We start from the raw sequence: 22,935 nt of genomic DNA, 5'->3' as shown, positions 1-22,935 counted from the left end.
AGGGATAGTAAAACTAGACTTTTGTAAGACCCGCTGACGGGGATCCTTAGATAAGATAGCCTGAAACTTGTAATGCGTAGATGCTCTTTGAATGTAACTCCGATATAGGAGCCCTTTTGTAATGATGCCTATTATAATATATGAATGATGTGTTGATCTATGTTATTGACTGTTACTTGCTTTAGTGCACCCTAAGGACACTGAACCTTTATTTCAAATCTAAGTAGTAAGATTTTCTAAGACTGGAAACCAACTCACCACGTGCCATGAACAGAATGGTGGACATGCGAGCTAATGGCTATACCGAAACCAGCAACAATGTACGAAACCGTCCCAGAAATCAACACGGACCCATCCCCGCAGGGGCTGACATCCCCAATAACCTAGGTCATCAAATTTTGGAGGAACTAAGGCAAATAAGGAACAATCGGCAGAATGAGAGGACTCGACTCTTTTTTGAGTTTCGGAAGCAAAGGCCCCCAAAGTTCACAGGCGTACTAGACCCGAAGGTAACTGAAAATTGGCTCCGACAGATAGAGAAAATGCTAGATACTATGGGCATAACCGAGGCCGCTGATAGAATAGCTTTGGCAGTATTCGAGATGGATGATGAGGCTGACCATTGGTGGGAGTTAATCAAGAACACTTGTGACGTAGCGAGCCTATCATGGAACCAGTTCAGGGAACTATTTCTAAATAAATATTTCCCAAGTACTATCTGTCGAGAACAAGTCAAGGAATTCCAAAACTTGGAGCAAGGAAATATGACCGTGACCCAGTATGCTACAAAATTTGAAGAGCTAGCCCGATATGCAACCAGATACGTAGCAAATGATGAAGAGAAAGTAAGGATGTTCGAGTGGGGACTGGACCTTACAATCAGGGGAAGAGTCCTTCCGCAATGACTCCCTTCATATGCCGAGGTGCTGGAAACGGCATTAGAATCTGAAAGGGAAGTGAACAACGCCAGAAAGGCTTGGAACAAGAGAAAAGGGAGTCAGGCGTCTATTGGACCTCAGAGGATCCAGACAGGAAGCGTGACCTCAAAGCCCTACTCCAGACCACAACCACAACATCAACGACAGTAACCGCAGCAACAGATCCAGAGAGAAGGCTACCAACAAAGGCAGGTGGGACAAATCCAGTGCTTTCATTGCCAACAATTAGGGCACACAAAGGGCGAATGCCCCCAACTTCCTCCATCTGGATACCAAGGAGGAGGTTCCGGAGCAAATGCCCAGGCGTTAAGTGGGTAGAAGCCTTGGACAAATAAGACAGGATCTACCAGGCAGCAATACCAGAAGAGTGGAGGAACTCAAAACACCAAGACCAGTGGCAACCAGAAGGCAACCGGCAGAATCTTTGCCCTGCAAGAGGAAGAAGCGGACTCGTCTGTAATTGAGGGTAATTTAGTACTATACAATTCTTGGGTGCATGTTTTATTTAATACCAGTGTGTCACATTCTTTTATATCCTCTGCTTGTGCTAAGTCATTAGAACTTGTATGTGAACCTTTAGAAACTGCCTTAAGTGTAATGTCACCTATGGGAGGATGTGTTCGGGTAGGATCGATCTGTAAGGGCTGTAAGATAGGGATGTCGAACCTACACTTACCTTGCGACCTTCGTATCATGGAAATGTCGGACTTCGACATCATCTTGGGCATGGATTGGTTGTCCACCCACCGAGCGGTGATCGACTGTCATCGGAAGAAGGTGGTAGCTCATACGCAAGATGGAACATGTTTCCAGTTTAAGGGGGATAGACAAGACCCCATGGCTTCAACGAAACGTCGGACGTAGTGGCACGATCAACTTACGGGTAGGATAGCAAGTCTGATTCTAAATGAGGAAGGCCAAGGAGAAATAGAACTTCCACGTGTAGTATGTGATTATGCAGATATATTTCCTACGGAATTACCAGGATTGCCACCAACCGGGAAAGTAGACTTTAGCATCGAGCTGCAACCTCGGACTACCCCGATATCCATGGCTCTGTATCATATTGCACTAGCAGAACTACGAGAATTGAAGACACAACTACAGGAATTGCTCGAGAGAGGATTCATTAGGCCAAGTACTTCACCATGGGGAGCACCCGTGCTGTTTGCTAAAAAGAAGGATGGGTCGTTGAGGCTATGCATCGATTATCGTCAACTCAATCGAGTCACGATTAAGAACCGATACCCACTCCCAAGGATTGATGACCTTTTTGACCAACGTAAAGGCTCAAGGTGCTATTCAAAGATCGATCTCAGGTTAGGTTACCATCAACTGCAAGTCAAGGAGGAGGATATACCAAAGACTGCCTTTCGTACTAGATATGGCCACTATGAGTTCGTAGTAATGCCCTTCGGACTAACCGATGCACCGGCAGTATTCATGAGTCTAATGAATAAGATTTTTAGACCATACCTTGACCAGTTTGTAGTAGTATTCATTGATGACATCTTGGTATAATCAAGGTCTGAAGAAGAGCATGAGCAACATTTAAGGACTGTCCTTCAAGTTCTTAGGGATAATCAGTTATATGCCAAGGCGAGTAAATGCGAGTTCTAGTTGAATAAAGTAAAGTTCTTAGGGCACGTGGTATCAGAGAATGGGATTGCGGCGGATCTAACCAAGGTGGAGGCAGTATTAGATTGGAGACAACCAAAAACCGTGTTAGAAATCCCCAGCTTCTTAGGATTAGCCGGTTATTACCGGAGGTTCATCCAAAGCTAAAGAAGAGGTTAACTAGTGCACCAATTTTGACCATCCCAGAACGAGAAGAGGGGTACACTATGTATTGCATGCATCCAAAGAAGGGTTAGGTTGCGTGCTCATGCAAAACGGAAAGGTAGTCGCATATGGGTCCAGGCAGTTAAAACCTCATGAGCGCAACTACCCCACACATGACTTGGAGTTAGCAGCCGTAGTTTTTGCCCTAAAGCAATGGCGACATTACCTATATGGGGAACAATTTGAGATTTTCACAGATCACAAGACTTTGAAGTATCTATTCACACAAAAGGACCTTAACTTGAGACAAAGACGATGGATGGAGTATCTAGAGGATTTCCAGTTCACTCTCTCATAGCACCCCGGTAAAGCCAATGTAGTAGCAGATGCTCTAAGTCGTAAGAGCAGAGGGATGATGGCTAAGATCTCCGTCAAGGAGTGGGATATGGTTAAGACACTCAATGAGTTCAGGATCCAAGTGGAATCTCGAGATACGAAAGCATATCTTAGTGCACAGAAAGTGATGCCTAAGTTGATGAATGAGGTCATGGAGGCCTAGAAACACGATCAAAAGGTAGCCTACATCAAGGGACGTCTGGAATCAGGAGAACCCATGCCCAATTGGGCAATTCACCCCGATGGGAGTTTAAGATACCAAGGTAGATTGTTTGTACCAAGTGATGAGTTGCTTAGAGAAAAGGTACTGAAGGAATGTCATCATTCTGCATTCGCGGTACATCCAGAAGGAACTAAAATGTACCAAGATTTGAATAGGCAGCATTGGTGGAATGGAATGAAGAAGGAAGTGGCTAAATTTGTAGCAAGATGTCTGACATGCCAACAAGTGAAGATGGAACATCAGAAACCAGGGGGAATGTTGCAACCTCTGCCGATAGCCGAATGGAAGTGGAAGTATGTGACGATGGATTTTGTGACAGGATGGCCTAAGTCACCTAGGGGGCGCGATGCTATATGGGTAATAGTGGACCGTCTCACCAAGTTAGCACATTTCTTACCCTATAAGATGACCGACACTTTAGAGTCTATGTGCAGACTCTATATTGGGGAGATCATTCGACTACATGGAATTCCGGTATCTATTGTGTCTGATCGTGATCCACAATTCACCTCTCTATTTTGGGTGAGCCTGCAGGAAGCTCTTGGTACTAAGTTATGTTTTAGCACCGCCTTTCACTCACAGACAGATGGACAATCTAAACGCACCATCCAGACACTCGAGGATATGTTGAGAGCTTGCGCAATGGATTTTCAAGGAAGTTCGGAGTGACACATACCCCTAATTGAATTCGCCTACAACAACAGCTTTCAAGCTAACATCAGTATCGCACCCTTTGAAGCATTATATGGATGACCTTGTAGATCGCCGATTTGTTGGACGGAAGTGGGTGTTGCAAATCTAATAGGACCCGAACTTGTTCTAGAGACTACTGAGAAGGTCAAATTGATCCAACAACGGTTAAAGACTGCCCAAGACCGACAAAGGAATTATGCAGACAAGAGGAGAAGACCATTGATGTTTGAAGTAGGCAGCCACGTGTTCCTAAAGGTGCAACCCAGGCATGGAGTCGTACGTTTTGGAGAAAGGGGAAGCTGTCACCACGATATATTGGACCTTTTGAGGTATTGGAAAGAGTGGACAAAGTAGCATATAGACTAGCTCTACCCCCGCAGTTAGCAGGAATACACAACGTCTTCCATGTATCTATGTTGAGAAGATATATCGCTGACCCGACACACATCCTCAAATGGGACGAGATAAGTCTTGCCAAAGATGTTACATTTAAAGAAGGACCAGTAGCAATACAGGACAGTCGAGAGAAGAACCTCAAAGGCAAGACGGTTCACTTGGTGAAAGTGCTATGGCGTCATCGGGGAATTGAGGAATCTACTTGGGAACGCCAAGATTGGGTGAAGGCAAACTACCCCGAGCTTTTCGAAGACAGTATGTAGTTGAATTTCAAAGACGAAATTGTTTTAAGGAGGATAGGTTGTGAAGCCCCTGAAATATGTATTCACTTTAAAAACCCTAATGATTGGATTATTTTCTTAAAGCCCCTCGGTTACTTGAATTAAATCGAATCTTGTCGGTTATCATTACTATTTTTATTTTATCAAAACAGGAATTACCCTAGCCGGATTAGGTTCCCTAACCTAATTTAATTCTACATAAGTTACATGTATTTAACTCCAAGCCCTTACTCATTATTTTAATTCAAAACTTACCCAAAAACTAGTACTTGTACCTTGTACCTTGAAATACCATCAATCATGTATATATATATATATATATGTATACACCTTAAGGAGTGTGTTCTAGAGCCAAAAAATTGATAAAATAATAACCCCATCACACTTCCCCAAGGCCGGCCACCCTAGGGAGAAGAGAGGAGCCAATTTTCAAGATTTTTTATCATGATATTCCAGGAAAACCAAAACCTAGTACCGTAGGCCTTGGATGATGTTCCCTATACTAGTTACCTTTCAACTAAAAATCAAATAAATAATGCATAATCCTATGATTTAGTACCTTAGTTACTCCTATCCATTAGACTCCAAGCAAAATCCTAACCCTTCCATCCATTTTCAACTAGTGGGCTTTTACATCAAAAATTGCCTATATATCCCAACCTCCCCTAGCTTGGCAAGACACAAACACCACACTCACACACACACATTAGGCTAGAGAGAGGAAGGAGAGCAAGAGCGAGAAGTCTAGAAGAAGAAGAGGAAGAAATGAGAGAGCTTTCTTGTGCAAAGCTTAGTAGGTAAGCCACAAACACAACCTTCTCTTTCATTTTCCTTTTTTCAATACATGTTTCTAAAGGTTCTAAATAATGTTTTCTGAACTGATATTACTAAGTTCTTATGTTAAAAATGCTAAGGGTTGAGTATTGATTCCATCTCTCTTGTATTTTCTCCATTTTGGCACAAAACCATCTTTTTCTATACCAATCTCTCAAATTTCCAAGGGTACTCTTTCAAGAAAATTTTTTGATTTAAATATATGTTAGTTAGCATGTTTTATTCACAAACGAAATGAAAACTTTCCCTTGGTGGAACCCTTTCCTCATAAAACTTCTTGTTTTGGGCATAGTACCTTAAAAACTGTTTTTGCAGCCCACTTCCAGAAATTCTAGAAAAATGTAGAAAATTATTCTGGACCTCTATTTCATTTCAAAATCTTACTTGAGGATTTATCTTTCAACTAAAATTGGTTTCAATGAAAAACATTAAGCGGTTTGCAAGAAAATCAAATTTTCGTAACGGTCGATGGTTCTGGATAGAATCTGGACAGTGCTGGAATATTTTCTAAATGACTTAGAATCTGAAAAGCAATCCCATTTCCGAAAAATGTTCTAGAAACTAGATCAAATTCCCTACGAACCATAGGAAGACCAAGTCTAGTGAAGGATCTAAAATAGGCCTTCCATTTTAATCTTTATGCTATACTAAATCTGGAAATTTTGTTATGTGTGGATGTTTTATACCCTTGAGTTCATGAGATTGCTTATTAGCTTATGATCGTATATTGGCATGATATTATATGTGTTTTGGTTATGTTATTTACCTCTCTCATCTTAAGAATGCATGCTTGTATGGATATTATTGTCTTATAAGTTAGACTAACCTTGGTTTAAAACATTTAATTCAACGGGAAACCTAATTGGAAGGGTATTGGATTTTCGAGCACTTGAGTAATGAAAAGATGAGAATATGTGATATATGGATTGTTGGGATGTGTTCCCTATTTGAAAGTTAAAGTCTTGCGTAAGTGGTTTTCGGAACCCTTGAACGGAACGGTTGTATTCGGACCCTAGGTGGTTTGGTGTAAGGAGGGATTCGGGCAAGGCCCTATTTTACCGTCTCTTTTGAGGCCCTGCGATTGGCGCTACACAGTACATAACCGTTGGTAGGCATCCGAGGTTAGTTCTGCAACAAAGCTGCAAAAGAGGGGGCATACCGAATAATCCACGTCTGATTCTTGTGGTTGGGAGGACGAAATCTCTTTGGGGGATTTCTAGTTGCTAACAATCTAACTTAACCCTCTATTTATTTATTCGAGTATTATGCTTTATTACTTGATGTTATAATGGTGATTGTGTATTGGACTGGGAAAACGGGGTAGGGTGTGTGTGCGTTTACTGGGCATTCAAAGCTCACGGCATATCATGCCAGGTGACGAAGCGGAACTCATAGCTGGAGACGACGAGCCTGAAACTTTCGAAGACTTTTGGCTATCCTAGAAAAATTAGAAGTTTCTTTTTGGGTGTTTTGTAAGGACTCATTTGGAGACTTAAGCTTTCTTCTGGAATGTAATGTAATGGAACCATCCCTTGAGTTATATATTTTTTGATTGTTATGTATTGGTATTCTACGTATATGTATGAACCTTATCGTTGCTTATAAGACCTTGTGTCAATACCTTTTAAGATCTGTCAAAAGGGTAGTACACTGCCTAAGAAAGCTGGACTTAGAAGGGAGGCTATTTTGACTCCTCCGGCAATCTGGGATCTTACTTGGTTATTGACCATAGGACTCATTAGTGACTCTCCCTTGACTGCAACCAATAGTGTAGAATCGGGGCGTCACATTACCCCTATAGCTTACTCCTTCAGGAATTTGATTTAGAAATCCGGGATAAGAAGGGATCCAAGAACATTGTTGTAGTCCTTGTTGAGCACACTAGTGACCACTTAACTTTGCATGACTCATTTCTGAACAAACAACTTTTTTATGATTTCACTAGTGAACCTCCCGTGGTTTTCTCACATTGTGAACTACTTGATTGTTGGGCAAATTCCTAAAAATTGGTCTAAGCAAAGACAAAGACCAATTTTTCTCACAAGTCAAGCATTATTTCTAGGAAGACCCAGAATTGTTTAAATATTTCCCGGATCAAACGATTTAGTGGTGTGTGCCTGAGAGTGAGACACATACCATTCTTACCTTTTGTCATTCTCATGCATCTGGTAGCCATTTTAGTAGGCAGAAAATGACCGGTAAGATTTTATAATGTGGGTTCTACTAGCCCTCCACCTTTAGGGATGCCCAAAAATTTTGTAGAGCTTGTTTGCATTGTCAGCAAATGGGCTCTATGTCCCGTAGAGACATGATGTTAATGCCTCCTATTTTGATTGTTGAAATTTTTTATATTTAGGGCATTGACTTTATGGGTCTATTTCCACCATCTTTTGGGTTTGAATACATTTTAGTGGCAATGGACTATGTCTCCAGGTGGGTTGAAGCGGTGGCAACCAAAACAAATAACCACAAAATAGTGGTCAAATTTCTCCATGAAATCATTTTCTTTTGGGTTTCCATGCAGCCATAATTAGTTACAGTGGCAAGCATTTTTGTAACCGTTTCTTTAAGGCTTTGGTGCACAAATGCTTGATCACTCACAAAGTTTGCACTCGATATCATCCTAGACCAGTGGCCAAGTGGAGGTTGCTAATAGGGAGGTGAAACATTTTCTTAAGAAAACTGTTGGGCTGAATAGGAAAGATTAGTCAACTAGGTTGATTGATGCACTTTGGGCCTATTGCACTGCATATAAGACACCCATTGGTATGTCCCCGTATAGGATTGTATTTGGGAAAGCTTGCCATCACCCTATTTAGTTGGAACACCGTGCCTTCTAGGCCATCAAAAAGTTTAAATCGAATATGGCAAAGGCCGGTGACCATTGGAAGCTCTAGCTCAATGAGTTAGAGGAGCTACACAATGATGCATATCAGAGCTCTAAGATTTACAAGGCTAGGACTAAGGTATTTCAAGATAAACATGTTTCTCACAAGTCCTTTGAGCCTCGCAAAAAAGTGTGGCTCTTCAATGCCAAATTGCGTTTACTTTCGGGGTAAGCTCTGGTCTAGCTGGAATGGACCATTTGAGACTATTTAAGTATTTCCGCACGGGGCGGTTGAGATAAAGAACCCACAGGATGGCACAGCTTTCAAGTCAATGGCCAAAGATTGAAACATTATGTGGATGGTATTGAGGAGGGGAGATGATTGAATCCATCCACTTGACGGACCCAATGTATCTTCCCTAATGATCATTTTGGATGTCTAGCTGAAGACGTTAAACATAGATGTACTTGGGAGGAAACCCAACATTCACTCACATTCACTCTATCTCTATCTTCTCTTTTTGTTTTCTTTCTTTTACTTTGTGTCTTGGGGACTTTAAATCCTCTAAAAGTGCAAATCCTTTGGTGTTTGTCATGCCCGAACAATCTCAAATGGTCTAGCATAGCCACTTGACTGTGTTTGTAGTGAGTTCCTACGAGACCAACTAAGACGATGAAAAATAGAGTTCGAAAGGCAAAGCCTAGAACACAAAGGCTTGGAAATTCCGAGACTAGAGTCTGGTTTACTCAGAGAAGTGGAGATTGCTTCAAAACAGCCTCAGCTAGAAATTTATATGGCAGCCCCATAGATTGAGGTAGCTTTTAGCGCCCAATTCAAGATATTATATCAACCTAATATGTCACCCTGTTGGAAAATAGGGAAAGTTGCAAACATAATCAGGGAGAAAAGTAGTACCCATGTTTTCGCGTGAAGATTGGTTTTGGTATTGGGTGTGTGTTCCTGGTATTCGCCTTGCTAGATGCGAGCATATGACATTCTAGTAATATCTTTCTCTCCTTTTGTTCTTTATTTCATTATTTTGTTTTCACATTGAGGACAATGTTTCATTCCAATTGGGGGGTGAGGGTATTTTTCTTATGTTTGCACTTACTTGGCTCATAATTCATGTTTGCACTTGTTTCGCCTGATTGCACCCACTTCACTTGATTTCGGATTTTTGCTAGTAAGGTTGTTGATGTAAGCATGTGTTAATTGGCCAACATAGTGGCAATGTATGAAAAGGGTGAATACTCTCATGTGATGTTTATACTAGGATAGTTTTTTTTTTTGTGTTTATGGTGATTAGGAGACTTGTCATGAGCATGCCTTGATTCACATGAGCACACTATCATAGTGGTGACCTCTTTGTTGTAATCCCTAATATACATCATTGATAATTGTCCAGTAATGTAGAAACCGAATAAATGAGTGGCCTTGATTCTTTTTTTAAATAAATAAAAACTTGACATTTTGTGTTTGTAGCCTTTTAATTCAAGTTATTAAGCCCGTAAGGGTGTTTTCACACCTAGTGTCCTAAAACCATCTGAGTTTAGAGTCATTGGCCTAACACTTGTTACATGAGTTAGTTAGAAAGCTCAAGGGACATCGACATTGCACAGTCAAGGAAAATAAGGAAAATGACTAGTTCGGATTTGTATCCTTTTCAACTCGAGTTATTAAGCTCGTAGGGGTGTCTTCACACCAAGTGCCCTAAAACCATTTGGTTTGGGAGTTATTGGTCCAACACTTGTTACATGGGTTGATTAGAAAACTTAATGGATAGGGACGTTGCACAATCATATATAAAAATATAAATAAATAAATAATTTGGAGAATCTTTGGTTGCAAAAACTTTGTCATTTTTCTGTATGTGTTGGGTGTTATCTTGAGTTACAATAGGCTATTACAATGGAAAGTTGACTAGTTATGGGGAACTGCACTTTGCACCGAGGTCACTAACGATTTTTTTTGCTAGCATTTACAAATGCAGAGGACTTGATTTTTTTATAATACGGAATTATGGTAGTTGTTCAATAGATTTTCTCATGCATGTCCATGTAGATCACCCGAACTCGCTCCGCGCGGCCCCCTTTCGGAGAGGGCGCGAATTGTGTTCTAGCTACTACAGTTCGGACTCCTATCACGGTTCTGAATCTAATCTCACAAAGTGCAATATAAGACTGATAAATCACCAAAGAGTCCAAATTCGGCAAATCGTTTTGGAACATTGATTTTAATCAAAAAGCGCCAAACATGGACTGCTTTGCCAGATTTCAGAGTCGCCACCTAAATATTTTGTTTTTGGAAAATTTAGGAAACCCTAACTCGTGCCTAGGGCCACGTGTCCGTCATCACCAAAGTTGCTTCGGCTCGGGAACTTGGGTACGAGAGGGGAAGGTCCTGAAATGAGCACCCCCTCTCGCCCGATCAAAGATCGGCCTCTACTAACATGATATGTTGTTTTTTAAAACACATGTGTTCTTGTTTGATTATTAGCTAGCTTACTATGTGATGCGCACAGCACACAAGTATAGACCAAATCGCTCAAGTTGGAACAAAACATCTCATGTTTGTTTTTCGAAAATGGTTTGAAGTTGCTACTCGCAAGTAGGCTAAAAGGCGGATTTGCCACCCTCAAGTGGGCTTAAAATAACATGATTTTGCCACTCCAAGTGGACTTAAAACAACATGATTTTGCCACTCCAAGTGGGCTTAAAACGCACATTTGGATGAATTGTTCCAATTCAAGCAATGAAGCCTTCATCCACAGGCATTCATGCATTTAATCACTTAAGCACATAGCCTCGTGGAAAGCATGTTGTCATGGCAATCACCATACGCATGCAACGATACTAAAGCATAAATACTCACAGTGTACTCCAAGCCAAAACAAAAGCTAGTTAGCAATCAATGCATGATCCTAGCTATGTCAACAATGTCTAATGCAACACATGTAAAATGCAACTAAGTAGGCTCGGCTATCTAGGATGGTATATGAATGCAACACTCGATAACATGCTTTGAAACATGTATTCAAGTAAGTATTGAGATTCAATGCAGTTTGAATGATGCGCCGAGCCAGGTGCATGCAAGACAAATGAATGATGCAAACATGCAAAGTATAAGGTATGCTAATTGAAATATGCCCTAAACTAACCACCGAAAGTAGATAAGTAAAAGGGAGAAAGACGTGGGGTTGGAAGACATTCACACACACACGCACACTTATTACAACATTTTCCCTCTCGACGGAGGGTCTAAATAAAATGAAAGCTAACTAGCTATGCTAATTAAGCTAAATATTACAAACCAACTAATTAACTAACTATTCAAGCTAATTAATTATTACAAACCAAATTGAATAACTAGCTAATCTAAGCTAAGTAGAATATTACAAAGCACTAAGCTAAATTAATTACAGCACAGGTAATTAACTACAACTAGCTAACAAAAGCGATAAATGGCCTCGCGGGCGAGGGAGATATGCATGCTCGGTTGCATCCTCCCGAAAATCCACCACATTGCCTCAAGACGCCTTTGTTTGCACTCTTTTGAATCTTTGAAAGTTACACCGATTTCCAAATTGCTTCTTTCTGATCTCAAGAACACCTTGAGGGCTGAAATTCCTCCTGTTGCTGCAACAGAGCACAGACAGAGGCAAGACAGTGTATTTGCAAGGAAATGTATGCACTTCCACACTCCTTATCATATCTCAAGCTCAAAGGAGTATGGCACTTGACTCTCGAGACAACAACCAAGCATTTTCAATGCATGGTGGCTAAAGGATCAAGCTTGCGCAAAACTCAATGAATGCACACATAAGACTCGAAAGGCCTCCACCCTATCATGCACAATCAAGGGTGTCGGCGAGTGAGAAATGTGACACGTTTCATTACTATGAGTATAAAACATCCCACATTTCTCGTGTTTGGATTAACGTCCAATCCAAACACATGCAATACAAACAACATGCTTATCTTGGCCATGTTTTACTTGATTCATTTTGTTTACACATTTTAGATTACCAATTAGTCCCTTAATCGGTTAAGTCCAAAAGTGAGAGTCCTCTAGTTTTGAAAGAGTGAATTAGTGGGCTGCAATGGCATATATTTCAGCACTGAAATGGCATGCTAAAGACGCTAAATCATGCGAGACATGCATGCAAGACATGTTAAAGGCCAAAAACACTAAGGCTAGTGAAAAGCATCACACAAGAGGCATACAATATCAAGCACAAATGCCAAAATATAGGCCGAAACATGTTGAAATGATAGCCCAAAAGCTTAGACAAACATGCATGCAAGTTGGCTCACAAGCGAAGCATAAGGCCCAAACCTCAAACACAACAAAAGGGCGATAAATGCAAGAATATGGCAGAGGTATATGGTCTGAAATAACATGCCAAATGATGCTATGCCATGCAAAAGGCTCAAATATGACATGCTAGAGGTCTCAAAGTGCCAGGCTAGCAAAGCCAGATACACTATAGCTATGCAAAGCCAAGCATATATGACCAAAACCACTCAAATGAGACCTAAAGCATGCTAAAACATAGCCAAAAATGTGCTGGAGTAGAGCATACACATGCTAGATCAATAGGCTAAAACACCGAATACACTAGGCTAGTGAACAAAATTGCACTACAAGTGCAAGGAGCATGGAAGAGGCAACCAAGACAGCCAAAAATAGAGTTATGACATGGCACATAATGGCTAAAAACATGCTTGAACTAAGCAAATTCAAGGCACAAAGACATGCTACTTTGCAAGGCTACAAGTAGGATTACACTATAAGTACAAGATGCATGCAAGAGTTGACCAGAACAGCCAAAAACAGAGTTATGGCAGGGCAAATAATGGCTAAAAACATGCTTGAACTAAGAAAATTCAAAGCACAAAGACATGCTACTTTGCAAGGCTACAAGTAGGATTACACTACAAGTACAAGAAGCATGCAAGAAGTGAACAAGACAGCCAAAAATAGAGTTATGGAAGGTCTAAAAAGTCACAAAGATGAGCCTAAACAAAGTCACTAAGAAGTAGAAACACATGCTCTTTTGATGGGCCATCAACACATGCAAACAAGAGAAGAGGAGGGGGGACCACCCCCACCCATTTGGGACCTCAAAACCACCTTTCCACCACTGAAATTCCTTTGAGTTTTAGTGGTAAGAAGGCCAAAAAGAGATGGTCCCAAAAGCTTTTAAAAGATAGCAAGAAGCTAAGCAAATAAGGCACAAAAGAGTGAAAGACACCCCTAACTCAAACAAAGCCTCAAACAACCTTTTTAAACACTTTAAAACAAAGGTTTTTGTAGTTGAAATAAAGGCCTAAAATAGCATGCAAAGGTGGCCAAATATGTAACCAAAACAAAGCTTTAAAGAGGGTATAGGACTCACCCTCGAAGCACAGCAAAAACAGCAACTTTCTTGAGCTAAAACCAACTTTCAAAACTCAAATATGACCTCCAAGAACCTCAGCTCAATGATGGTGGTGTTTGGCTAGGAGTCTCTTTGCAAAAGTGTGAAGACAGCTCACTTTCAAGCACTAAAAGAGAAGAGAGAGAGAATTCTAAAGAGAGAGAGGGAGAAATTGCTCCTCAAAATTCTGAACCCTTGAAAAGGAGGAGGTACCTCCCCTTATATAGAATATGCAAGCCAAAGCTTGCTCAAATCCCTCCCTACAGATGCATTCTGTGCCTAACAGTTGGCACAGCTGGCACCAAAAATATCTGTAGAAAGTGAAAAATGGCCGTCGACCACTCAAAGTGGTCGACCGACCACCCCACCTAGTCGACCGACCATCTCAGGTGGTCGGCAGGGGAAACATTTGGTCGACAGAGCAAAAAGGGGGTCTCCCAAGAGAGGAGAAGGTGGTGGCATGCTGCCGACCACTTAAGAGGGTCTACCGACCACCCATCCTAGCTGACCGACCACCAAAAGCGGCTGGCAGGGAAGAAAACTGGTCGACGGGGAGAAAAGTGGTCTACACTCTTGCTTCTCCCTCCAAGCAAAAGGGGCACCAAGGTTTGGCTTAAAACAAGCACAAAACCAAGAGAGTTCAGAGACTCAGGGGCAAGGCGCGCAGCTGAAAACCCCCAGGGACTCCAAATGAGTGCAAACATGCTCAATCATCGAGCGCTCAATCGATGACGTCCAAGTCTTTAGGACGGTCAAAAATGGGGTGTCTACAATCGACTGTTTCCTTAATGACTCATCATGTCTTAATAAAGCACTGAAGTTGGTAAATAGTTTATTCTTAGAGGGGGTAGTGTAATTAACTGTTGTTGGGAAAATTTGAATATTGTTGGTACTTGTGAGTATCATCTCTGAAAATCTTGACAAGACTACACATGTCCACTTAGGAAACCTTAGGGTTTAAAACGCTTGTTGCATATGCTAAATACATCCGTCATCCCTACAAAAGTGGCTTAGATTTATTTTGTTTTTCTTATTTATTTTGCTTTGCTCGAGGACTAGCAAAATGTAAGTTAAGCGGTGTGATTTGGGCCAAAACGAACCACATTTAGGCCACCTGAGTTATGTTTATAGTCTTTGTAGTACGATTATTTGGCAGATATGATGCATTTTGGGTGTGTATGCAGGTTTGGTGGGCAACACTCAATTTAATGGCTAAAATTAGCGCACGAGTAGGACCTTCGCCAGAGTGACCAAAGTTCACCACCCGCTGACCCACCGCACTTGTAACCAAACTTCACCACACATACAGCCCACCACCACTTGAGCGGCCAAATCCTTACTACTTAAGCTATGTTCGTGCAGAGCATTGTGGCCGCACGAGCAGCCAGACCTCAAAGTGCTTGCATAAAATTGTAAATATGTTTTTAAGTATTAAAAAATAAAAATAAAAAAGGCTTTTCTAGGGTTCACACTTTTGGGGAATAAAAGAGAGGAGGCTTTTAGGCCAAAATGGAAGAAAGCTCCCACTATCAATGGAGGCCATCATCTTCACCATTGCCATCTCATATCTTCCCTCCTCCATGAGTGGTTGAGCATCTTGCGTAGGGTTTTGATGAGTGGTTGAGTCAAGTAACTGGTTTTTGTAATCTTAATAGTTTCACTTTGTATAGTTTTGATTACAATATTTGTAAAACTTTTGAGTTTCAATTTAGTTCTCTTCTATCTTTGCTTTTCATTCGATTTCTGTGTCTGTGATTGAGAATGAATGTTTTACTTATATTCATTGTTGTTGTATTTGAAACACAAGATGGGCTATTTGTAACAACCCCGTGGGGGGACCTCGCTACAGCTCGGACTCGACTTGTAGTCACGGTTCTAAATCTGAACCAAAGAGTCCAAATCTGGCAAATCGTTTTGAGAAAACAGATTTTTGAAAGAAGTGCCAAACATGGACTGCTTTGCCAGATACAGAGTCGCCACCTAAATATTTTATTTTGGGAAATTTAGGAAACCCTGACTCGTTGCCTAAGGCCACGTGTCCGTCATCACCAAAGTTGCCTCGGCTCGGGAACTTGGGTACGATTGGGGAAGGTCACTTCGTGAGCACCCCCGCTCGCCCGGTCATAGACCGGCCTCTACTAACCATGATATCTATTTTTTGAAAACATTGTATGTTCTTATTCCGGTTATTAGCCAAGGTTACTATGTGATGCATACAACGTACAAGTATAGACTGGATCGTCTGAATTGGAACAAAACATTTCATGTTTGTTTTTTGAAAGATGGTTTGCTACTCGCAAGTAGGCTTAAAATGCAAATTTTGCCACCCTCGGGTGGGCTTAGTAAAGATGGTTTTGCCACTATCTAGTGGGCTTAAAACACACATTTGATGATTTATTCCAATCCAGATAACCCAACCTTCACCCACAGGCATTCAGGCAGATATATCATGTAAGCACATAGCCTCATGGTAAGCATGCTATCATGGCAGTCACTCACACGCATGCAAGGATGCTAAAGCATAAAACTTACCGAGTACTCCAAGCCAAAATGGAAATCACATTAGAAATCATGCATGGCCCTAAGTATACAGAAATGCCTAATGCAACACATGCAAAAATGCAACCTATAGTAGGCTCGGCTATTCTAAACATGGCATATGGAATGCTACAGCTAACATGTATTCAATTTGGAATTGAAAATACAATGCAGTTAGTATGATGTGCCGAGCCCGGTGCATGCAAAACGGATGAATGATGCAAACATGCTGTCATACTGTATGCTAATTGAAATATGCCCTAATCTAACCATCATAAGCAGGTAAATAAAAGGGAGAAAGACGTGGGGTTGGAAGACATATATCACACTCACGCACACTTATTACAGTTGTGCCCTCGCGCAGAGGGTCCGAATAAATATACAGTCCCGAATAAAAGAATAGTACAGTCCAAATGTTACAGTCCGAATAATGTACAAATTCCTAATTAATTAATCAAATTAACTAAGAAAGCAAGTAAAACTGGCGTACAAGCCAGGGACTGCCTTGCTTCTGATGGATGATGCATATTTAGGCTGCCTTGCGCGGAAATCCATCAGGATGCCCCAATTAGCCTCTATTTAGCAGTTATTCTTGAAACGCGTGCCAAGTCCCGAAAAGTTGCTGATTCTTCATTTTGCTGCAACAGAGAGCAGGAAAATGGCATAGCAATGTATTTTCACAGATATATGCATGCCTCGATCCTCGTGCCACCAATCACGCATACCGAGGCATGATGGCCGAGGAGTCGAATTGCACAATTCAATGTAGGATGAATGCACATGAAAACACAACAAAACCTAACTCCATCATGGATGATCCGGAGTGTCGGTGACTGGGGAATTGAGACACATTCCGTCACACGGAGTACGAAATGCACCTCGTTTCCCGTGCCCGAGCTAACTCCTATTCCGAACACGATGCAATATGCATGACATGCATGAAATGCGACTAAGATAAAATCCTAACATACACAATGCTATGAAAATGAGATGCCTCGAAATGCGTGCACACGGGCACACAAACCGAGAAAATGACAGAATGCGATCTAAGATACAACCTAGTATGCACTATGCTGTAAAAATGAGATGCCTCGAAATGCGTGCACACGGGCACGCAAATCGAGAAAATGACAGAATGCGATCTAAGATACAACGTAGTATGCACTATGCTATGAAAATGAGATGCCTCGAAATGCGTGCACACGGGCACGCAAACCGAGAAAATGACAGAATGCGATCTAAGATACAACCTAGTATGCATTATGCTGTGAAAATGAGATGCCTCAAAATGCGCGCACACAGGCACGTAAACTGAGAAAATGACAGAATGCGATCTAAGATACAACCTAGTATGCACTATGCTGTGAAAATGAGATGCCTCGAAATGCGTGCACACGGGCACGCAAACCGAGGCAATGGCATACGCAATGCAATATGGCTAAAATGGCATATAGAATGCAACATGGACTTATACTAACATGAGAGAGCCTCAGCCACACTCACATAAGAGGCCGGTAGATGAAAATGAAGTGCCTTGAAGTGCGTGCACACGGGCACGCAAACCGAGGCAATGGCATATGCAATGCAATATGGCAAAAATGGCATATAGAATGCAACATGGACTTATACTAACATGAGAGAGCCTCAGCCACACTCACATAAGAGGCCGGTAGATGAAAATGAAGTGCCTCGAAGTGCGTGCACACGGGCACGCAAACCGAGGCAATGGCATATGCAATGCAATATGGCAAAAATGGCATATAGAATGCAACATGGACTTATACTAACATGAGAGAGCCTCAGCCACACTCACATAAGAGGCCGGTAGATGAAAATGAAGTGCCTCGAAGTGCGTGCACACGGGCACGCAAACCGAGACAATGGCATATGCAATGCAATATGGCAAAAATGGCATATAAATATGTTAATGGAATTTAAGCACTGAAATGTGGGGGAAAAAAGCCCCGAAACGAGGCGAAAGCACACCCGATGCGCGGAATAGTCCCGAAACACGAATTTTGGCACCCGAAATGGCCTATAGCTATACCAAACACGCATAATTGGCACATGGAATGTAAAGACAGAAGCAAGGCAGCCCCAAAGTTAGCATTTTACTAGTACAAATCATGGCCAAACAGCAAACCAAGATAGGGCAAAACTAGCATGCAAGAAATGGCCCTAAACATGGGATTAAGAAGCAACTCATAGCTGATGTCCTCAAACAGGTTAGGGCCCTTCAACAAAGTTGAAGAGGGGCCCAAAATATGATGTTTTTCAGAACTGTAAAAACCCCAAAAACAAACACAGGTATGGCTGCACTCCCATGCAAGAAAAAGGGCCAAAAGGTGGCCAAAGAGGCAAGTGGTATATGCAAAGCCCAAACTGAAAAATTCCCTTCTACAACATTGAAGAGGGACCAAAAAAATGACTATTTTCAGAACTGTAAAAACTCCAAAACAGTATACAAACATGCTAGAAATGCAATGCAAAATGAGGTTCAAAAGTGGCTATAACACAAAGTATACAAAATATTCCACAAACGGCCAAAGACCCTAATGAAACATGAAGAATGGACCAAAATAAGACTATTTCCAGAACTGTAAAATGGCCAAAAACAAAAGCATGATAGGCTAACAAAACATGCAAAAATGGGGACCAAAAGAGAGATATAACATGAAGTGGCATATGGAGGTCCCAAACCATGAAAGGCCCTAAATGAAACATGAATAATGGACCAAAATGAGACTATTTTCAGTGCTGTAAAATGGCCAAAAACCAAAGCACAATAGGCTGCCAAAGCATGCAAAAATGGGACCAAAAAGGGAGTATAAAGGTAAGTACAACATGGAAGTCCCAAATGGTGTTGAGACCTTCTTCAATGTTGAAGAGGGGCTCAAAATAATCCTATTATCAGTTTACAACATGCTCCAAAACAAATCACACACAAGCTAAAAATATCATGCAAGAAAATGACATTTTAGAGGGATAATGAAGCAAGTGCAAGATGGAGGGCTCAAACAGGGTTGAGCCCTTAATGAGACATGAAAATGAGCTCAAAAGAAGGCCACTTTCAGTTATGGCTGGAGCTCAAAGCAAAAAGCATAGAGGGATTACAAAAGATACAAGAAAAGGTCCCAAAAAGGGTGAAGTGCAACTCACCCTTGAAGACCAAAGCTTTTGTTGCTTCTTGGACCAAATTTGTTACCTCTTAGCTGCTGGAATTCTTCCCCTTGCTGCTGAAATGGAGTGGTGGTGGTAGAGCTTGGTGGTGATGAAGAAAACAAGGTGTAGGACTTAGGGATTTTTAGGAAAATGAGAAAGATGGAGGGAGATATGTGTATTGAGGCTTGAAGACCATTTTTTCTAACCCCAAAATATGAGGTTTTTCCTTGGTTATATGGAACAAAAGAGGGTGTAAAGGTGGGGGAAAAAGGAGGCCAACTTTCCCCCACAAAATATCCCCCGGATACAGATATTTTCCGGGGGATAAAGCTATACAACTGTAAAGTGAACAGTGTGAGGATTACGGCCGGCCAAGTATTTTGGTTGCAGGTGGCCGGCCGGCCACACCCCCTAGCCGGCCGGCTAGGGGTCAAAAGGGTCAAGCTGGTTTAGTGGCCGGCCACCACATGATGGTGTCCTCCCATGTGTCCTCAACACAACCTTGTGGTTAAAAGTCCAAGAAAGTGGCTCAAGGGTGTTCAACATTAGCTCGGAAAGAGGGGTTCAAAAGGGTTAGGTGGAATTACTGGCCGGCCACCAACTTTTAGGATCCTCCCAAGTGTGTACATCACAAATATGTGGTTGAAAGTTCAAGAATGTGGCCCCAAGGTGTTCAACATTAGCCCGGAAAGAGGGGTTCAAAAGGGTCAAGTGGAATTACTGGCCGGCCACCAACTTTTAGGATCCTCCCAAGTGTGTACATCACAAATATGTGGTTGAAAGTTCAAGAATGTGGCCCCAAGGTGTTCAACATTAGCCCGGAAGTGTAAAAAACGGGCGTCGGAGGGCGTCGGAGGATGTATAACTGGTTGCTGCAACAATTACTGGCCTCCTACCCTTCAGTGACCTTCCCAGTGATAAAACAGAGGTACCTGCCAAAAATGAACGAAAACCGTTGCAAAACGAATGTTCGGGGGCCAAAACGCGCAGTTCGAGGTCCCGAAAATGGGCTGTTAAGCACCGAAAGTGGCATTCGGCCACGAAGTGGGTTTCTCAGACCCCAGTGTCCCTCAAAAGGGAGAAAATAGGAAGTATGCCAAAAATCAGAGCAAATGGAGATGGTTAAGCGGTCCCGAATCGAGGCACATGGCCAACGATCCCAAAAACCGGGAACCGGACTCCGAAATGGGCAAAATGGCCTACGGCCACCAAATGTAGCCTACGGCCACTGAGAGATGGTCTACAGGACCTCTCCCTCCCCTCAGGAAAAGAAACAGAGAAAACCGAGCCTGGTTCGCAAACCGAGACAAGGCACAAAAGAGGGTTCGGAAGTCCGGAGGCAGGGCTCACGACCGCGACTATGAAACTTCTGAACGAGCACATTATGCAACATCACCAAGCGCTCAATCGGTGACGTCTGAGTCTTAAGGTCAGTCAAAAATGGGGTGTCTACACTATTCTATGATTGGATGGATTCTGCCATGGTCCCTAGTTTAGAGTGCAGTGGACAATCCATGCCGGTTGAGATAGGCGTACTCGCGCATCAAACGCAACTCCATTTTTCTCTCCAATTCCCAACTTGTAGTTGAGGAATTGGCATATTCAATTCAACTATTTGTGTACTTCAAGATTGCAATTTCGGGTATTGAACTACTGGTGGATTCGCGCCTCTAAGTTCCCAATTCCAATTAATTTAATATCATTTTGTTGTTCATTTACTTATTTACTCATTTCATTAGGGTTTCATTAATTCTCTTGAAAACACACAACCAATTATCAAACAAACAAGCTAATTTGGGAATTAATATCTAGAATAGTTTTAAATACATTGTAGTCCCTATGGATACGATACGTATTCTCGTTGACTACACTATTTTAATAGAGTTTGAGAATATTGGTTTACAACAATCATTGACAATCATGGAAACAATGCCAAGCCGATTCCAAGCAATCCCCACATATCTCACAACAATCATTGATGATAATTTTCCTTTTCTTTAGATTAGACCGCACCAGGAGGATGTCCAGACACAACTTCCATCCAAATATCTTGATCTTACTAGGAATCCAAACATTCCACAAAGTTTTCCAAAATTCTTTTGCCTGTCCCGATCTAAAAGAAGAGTAAGTAGAACTCTCTCTCTATTATGAATAGCCATTTACAGATGATACGTCGAACGATTGAGAAGGTACCATTTTTCGTATAATGCCAAACCAACTCATCATTCATTGCCCGATAACACGCTGGAATAGTACCTGTAGGTGTCTTGCCTTTTTCAAGTCTACGGCTCGTTCCCGTACAAATGTTGTACCAACTGCCTTAACAACAAATAGCCACCACTTAATTTTTAAAGGGGAATTAAGAAACCTTTAACAATGAAAACTAAGTTAACGACCGATCTGTCATAACCAGAAAATTCTAGGTTCAGGAACTTAGGTGCAAAAGGGGAAGATCATTGAATGATAATACCCAATTTTGCCCAATATAAAGATTGGCCTCTACTAACTTTCTATTTTATTATTTTAACGACTAATTATTTAGAAAGTTCATTTTTAAGCCTAAAAACCCTTAACTAATCCTAAAACTTCATGATTTGAAAAATGAATATCACCTAATTTAGATTCTATGAATGAAATCATATCCTTTCCAAAAATAAAGATTTTACTACTGAAAATAATTTTTTCTAGGATATGATCATATTCATGAAAGTCAAGAAACAATCATGAAAACACACAAAACACACAATTTTGCATAGAAAATCATAAAAACTTGCATTATTTAAAAGATAATGCAAATAGCAAACACATGCAATGGAGGACTAGAGGACTTACCCAGATGTCCACTTTCAAAGTCTTACATGCATTCATAAATTAAACATGAATCCTAATATGATTCTAGCCATACAAAACATGAAGCTAGGTCCAGTTTGAGGTTACTAAAATGATGTTTATGCATAAAAAGCAAATAGCAAATAAAAAAAATATATAAATTAACTAGATGCTGACTCAAACTGGGCCATATATATACTTATTATATGATTTAACGAGGCCTAAGCATGTTGTTTTTTAACAAAGTAAAGAAAATATGCAAGAAAAAGGCGAAAAAAGCTAATAAAACTAACAAACTACATGATGGAATGATAAACTAACACCCTAGAATGAATTAACACTGAAAAATATAAGAAAAGAAGTACTGAAATACAAAGGTAAAGGTGTTTACCTGTTGGCTTGCTTAAACCGAAGATATGCGAAGAAAAGTGCAAGAAAACTGAGGTTTTTCTCAACCTAAGGTTTCTGATATAGTTTAAGGTCTTCAAGCTTTAGAGGATTTTCAAAAGTTAGAGTTGCGGTAAAGGGTGGTATTTTCATAGCTAAGGCAAGGGAGGGGAAAAAGAGAGTGTTTTGCTCTCAAAACTCACAAAATGGCTCTCCAAAGTCTAACCCC

The 22,935-nt window shown here is 41.2% G+C and overlaps 1 protein-coding gene across 1 annotated transcript; it reads left to right on the top strand.

The window, feature by feature from the left end:
• Nucleotides 1-275: 275 nt before the first annotated feature.
• Nucleotides 276-905, top strand: LOC145821823 (uncharacterized). Its single transcript, XM_082918392.1, has one exon. The coding sequence runs from the start codon at nucleotides 276-278 to the stop codon at nucleotides 903-905; it is 630 nt and encodes a 209-aa protein (XP_082774518.1).
• Nucleotides 906-22,935: the final 22,030 nt, after the last annotated feature.

Source organism: Camellia sinensis, chromosome 3 (assembly GCF_055761805.1).
Source record: "Camellia sinensis isolate YWXY chromosome 3, ASM5576180v1, whole genome shotgun sequence".
NCBI classification, from domain to species: domain Eukaryota; kingdom Viridiplantae; phylum Streptophyta; class Magnoliopsida; order Ericales; family Theaceae; genus Camellia; species Camellia sinensis.
This window is presented reverse-complemented; position numbering and strand designations above follow the sequence as displayed.

Coding starts and splice junctions, on each gene's coding strand:
- LOC145821823 (XM_082918392.1), top strand. CDS start 276: ATGGTGGACATGCGAGCTAATGGCTATACCGAAACCAGCAACAATGTA.